The 4,949-nt window shown below is 38.0% G+C and overlaps 1 protein-coding gene across 1 annotated transcript; it reads right to left on the bottom strand.

The window, feature by feature from the left end:
* LOC107615411 lies at window positions 189–1,082 on the bottom strand. The gene is made up of 2 exons (XM_016317473.1): window positions 969–1,082; window positions 189–899 (listed from the first exon to the last, which is right to left on the bottom strand). Exons 1-2 carry the CDS (start codon window positions 1,080–1,082, stop codon window positions 189–191), a joined length of 825 nt encoding a protein of 274 aa, XP_016172959.1.

The following is a 4,949-nucleotide window of genomic DNA, read 5'->3' as shown; positions in this document are numbered from 1 at the left end:
GCGTACTCGAAAATCGGGGTTGTTACATTCTACCCTCCTAAAAGAAAATTTTGCCCTCAAAATTTAACATGCGCATAAGAAGTTATAGTATTATCTAGCACAAACAAAACCATAGTGTGGTACTCACCTCGAGTGGAAGAATTATATGCATTTGTGTTGCCAGCAGTTACGGTAAAAACCCTTCCTTGTTATTTTGGCCTTGCTGGATCTCGAACAAACCTCCTTGGGCAAATCCTAGCTATGTGTCCAGGTTCTCCGTAAGCATAACAATGGTTTGTTCCATACTGACATGGTATGTTACCATGATCTTTCCCACACCTTGAGCATACTGAAATATCCTGAATTTCCTGAGGTTGACCTCCTTCTTCCTCTCCCAGATTATTGTTGTCATATTTGCCATTGTTACAAGCGAGAAAGTTACCATTTCGTTGATTCCTATTTTGGCGATGGAACTGACCACTGAACTTAAAGTTATGACCTTGAGGGGCTAGATCTTGAATAAAGTCTCTTCCTGAGGTTTCCTTACAATCTGCTCGAGCTATCGCCACCTTTTTCGAACATTCTTCCACTAGTTTACTTTTATTCACCAGTTCAGCAAAATTTCTTATCTCTAATGGAACTACTGAACTCATCAGATCCTCACGAAGGCCCCCTTCAAACTTCAAACACTTCCATTCTTCAAAGTCAGCAGGATTCCCTTGGCAGATCTTGGAGAAACAGCACAAGTCATCAAACTTATGGGCATATTCTGCAACAGTTGTGTTACCCTGTTTCAGCTGCATAAGTTCCATCTCCTTAGCGTCACGAGCTGCCCTCGGAAAATACTTCTTATAAAATTCATCCTTAAAAGTATTCCAAGGAATATCGCCTTCACCTTGTTGCGACAGTCGCTGTATCCCCTGCCACCAATGCTCAGCTTCTCCTTCTAGCATATAAGTAGCAAACTCCACGTGTTGGCCTTCCGGAACATGCTGCGCTCGCAGTGATCGTTCAATAGCTCGAAACCAGTTGTCAGCATCAGTCGCAATGAGTGTACCTTTAAACTTAGGCGGTTTAACCTTCAGAAAAGTCGCAAGGGTCATAGGTCTTTCAAGATGCCCCAAGTTATTCTCATCATTCCCACTATCTTCTCCATGTTCATTCTCATTCCTGTTTCTCACCCAAGACGTTCAACAGCCCTAACCGCTGCTACTGCAGCCTCACGCACTACCTCAGCTACAGCGTTTATGGTAGTCATAAACGTTTCCTGTTCTCTCTCTCGGTTCTCACTAGGGGTTCCTTCCCGCGCACTACATCTCCGTGGTCTCATTGTAGTCCTATTCACACCAAACAATCGTTATTAAGGTGATCAGTCTTAACACTTCAAGTCAAGTGTGAACATTCCCAGAATGAAAACACAGAGACAATCATGCAACACATATCACATAGATATCCTATAAGCATGAGACACACAACAGAGTATGCAATGAAGCATAGTCAGTCCACTCCCCAGGCTCTACTGGGAACGAACTGCTCTGATACCAAATTGTATCAACCCAATTTCTGGTACGTCATGATCATACTAGAAACTGAGCGCTACCAACTTGTCTACCTATTTATTATCTATATACATATATATACATACAACATCCCAGGTCCTGACTTGTTCAAGAAGTCCCTAAGCTGGCACCCAGGCTAGCCTAGACTCTATACTCACCTAGTCCCTCTAAACTACTAAAGCGAGGGAAAGTACGTTCTAGGTCTTCAAAACTCAAGTCAGGTGGAACGTCATCAAAAGGTGGAAGGTCGTCTACTACTCCTCTGCACGATCATATGTTGTCAAAGAGCGTCTCTCAAGTACTTCATCGAGTGGCCACATTACGGCAACATCGTACGGAGGACTTAGGCTAAAGTTTGTAGATAAGCAGGGTGCAGACGTTGGCTGGCCTCACAATATATACATATAAACAGGTAACGGAGTTCACTCTAGACTCAGAAGACTACCTAGAGCGGAATCCTCTTTACAGAACAGTCATTAGTAAACTACGGAAGGGTGCTCATGCTTCCATCTGAAGGGGGAAAGGAGAGAGAAGGGGTAAGAACTGGGGAGTTCTTAGTAGGGCCGTGGTTATTAGTTAAGTTCATTAATTCCGTGTTGTTTTGCAGATAAATAGCAGAATACCGAGAAGTAGTGAACAGAAGATACAGATAAATAAAGAAAATAGAGAAAATAGAAAGCAAAACACAAACAAAAGAATACAAGAAAACAAAACACAGACACAGTGAATAGAATACAAACAAAGAAAGCATACATTCATTCAACAATCATAACAGAGGAAATGCACAACTAAGTATGATGCATGTCTGTCCTATGCAGGCCATGAGCTCACGTGTCGGTTTACACCCTGTAACCCGACATTACCCAGGAACTAGTCCTAGATATAGCTTTATTTCTGTAGGTGAACTTCGGCCTACAGAAACAGCACTCCTGTAAGTGAACTTCGGCTTACAGGAATAGTCTAAACACAACAGAACAACTTTCTGTAGGTGAACTTCGGCCTACAAAAATGGCACCTCTGTAAGTGAACTTTGGCATACAGAAATGACGCCCCTGTAAGTGAACTTCGGCTTACAGGAATAAGATAAACACAACACAACAACTTTTTATAGGTGAACTTCGGCTTATAAAAATGGCACCTCTGTAAGTGAACTTCGGCTTACAGAAATGACAACTCTCTGTAGGTGAACTTCGGCCTACAGGAGCAATACCCTGAGATACACAATTGATATTCACTGCAGGTGAACTTCGGCCTACAGGAATAACAACTCACTGTAGGTGAACTTGGGCCTACAGGACCTCTAGGGCCAATGGAAAAGCAGCAGATGAACATACAACAGAACATCATGCCACAAGGCTTAACTCTTTATTCTTATACTCTTCTCCTCTATTCTCTTTGTTATATTACTCTTTTCTCATTATCATCATTCATTATCATTCTCGTTATTCATCATCACTTTCACATTCTTATACAGTACTTCTTTCTTTCTCTATTCAATTATACTATACAAACTTTACAGCTTTTACTTTTACAACATCTCAACTCAAACCATTTCTCTTTATCAGATTACTCTTTTCTCTGTTTCCCTTTATTCTACTCTGGTTACCTTGTTCTCTGTATCTCTTTACTTCTCTCTGGTTACTCTATTCTCTGTGTTTCTCTACTCTGCTCTGATTTCTCCGTTTAACATATGTATTTAAAGATTATGTAAATTTCGGTATGAATAGTTATCCTGTCCCAAGTATAGGTTCATTAAGTCTATACTGAAACAGTTTAACTTTTCATATTATACCTAACCCTAGTCACAACTCAAGGACTAACTATGTTGCCCTAGTTCGTTCACTAATTTCTGTCTGTTTTTCTGTCATTAAAACTTTACAGACTTTTCTTTGGTTTTTATCTTTTCTGTAACTTTTTATCTTTCCTTTATCTTTGCCTCACTAATATGTTCTTACCACTCCCTTAGTGTTTTATGAAGGTAATTATGAGATTCTGCGCTTAAAGTTGTCTTTCTAAATCTTTTACAGAAAACTGCCTTTTCTGCATTATTTTATTATTTTTATTAAAATATTATTTGTAATTAAATATTATTATTTAATATTTTATTATTATTTATTATTTTATCATTAAATTTTCGAAAATTAACTTACTTTTACTTTTAACCTTTAAAATTCACTTTTTACCACTCGTAACTTTTAATATTTCTACTTTTACCACCCTAACTTTCAGAAATTACCAAACAACCTCTTAAACACCAAAAATTTTACCTCCTTGCCCTTTTTAAGATATAAGGCCTGTTCTTCATTGTTCTTCATCACACTCAAAGTGTTCTTTATGTTCTTCATAAATTCTTCAGATTCTTTCTCTGTTTTTACCCGTTTTTCAGTCTTTTCGGCAACCGATTTTTACAAAAATTCATAATAAATTAACAGCCACTAAAACCCCATCTTTTCTACATGATTTTAACACAAATTTAACCTCAATTTAAGCTTAGGGTTTCGTTTTTCCAGCTGCCCAAGAACATGAACTTTAAAGCTTGAATTTCATCAAATTTCATCAAAATTTCACCAAATTTTCACCAAGAATCAATCATATATGCAACCAATTTTTAGCACAGCCAAATAATAAAACATTCACACAACTCAAACACAAATAATCAAGATTAATTTTGTGACACCCTACCTGGTTTTTCTACTCCTAATTCAATCAAACTTTCAGGTGGTCCTTAAACACTTTTTCCTCCTAAATCACATCAAGAAAACACATATTTAAGCATGTTTCCTTGAAACCGAATCAAAAGAGAGATGGTGCAGCCAACTCACCTTGATCCCAGCCTTGATAAGTCATACAATCATGTAGAGAAAGAAGAGAGGATCATTTTGGTCGGATTGGAATTCTGATTTGAGTTTCAGTTCAGCAGAAATCAAGCTTTGAAGATTTGGAACTAAGAACTTTTCTCTCTTTTTCTCTCTACCTATTTTCGGCCACAAAGTGAAAATGAGCCAGCCTTGGGGGTTTTGGAGGTGTAGGGTGAGTTGTGATTGGTTGGCTTGGAGGTGGATTAAAATAATATTAAAATATCTCAGGTGTATAACTACTAAAACTAGATGTATCGAAACACTTGCAAAAACATCTCTAAAAATTATTTTCTGAGCTACTAGCATAAATGACACTAGTAACATATTTATTATGAGAATAAAACATGTATAATGAGGCCTTAGCATTGCTAAATTCATCAGAGAGTGCTGGTGCTAAGCTGCACCAGTAAACTGTGAACCCGGTTAAACCGATTTCCTGTTTTTAACTAAAACAGACCAGGTAACCTTATAATATCACTCAAGAAGCTTCTAATACTAATATAATGATAACATCATCCTATTATCTCTCTTCTCTCATAAATCGAGTCCGGTT

This window comes from Arachis ipaensis, chromosome B09 (genome assembly GCF_000816755.2).
Source record: "Arachis ipaensis cultivar K30076 chromosome B09, Araip1.1, whole genome shotgun sequence".
In the NCBI taxonomy this organism is placed as follows: domain Eukaryota; kingdom Viridiplantae; phylum Streptophyta; class Magnoliopsida; order Fabales; family Fabaceae; genus Arachis; species Arachis ipaensis.
The sequence above is the reverse complement of the archived record's forward strand: the minus strand, read 5'-3'. Positions and strand labels throughout refer to the sequence as shown.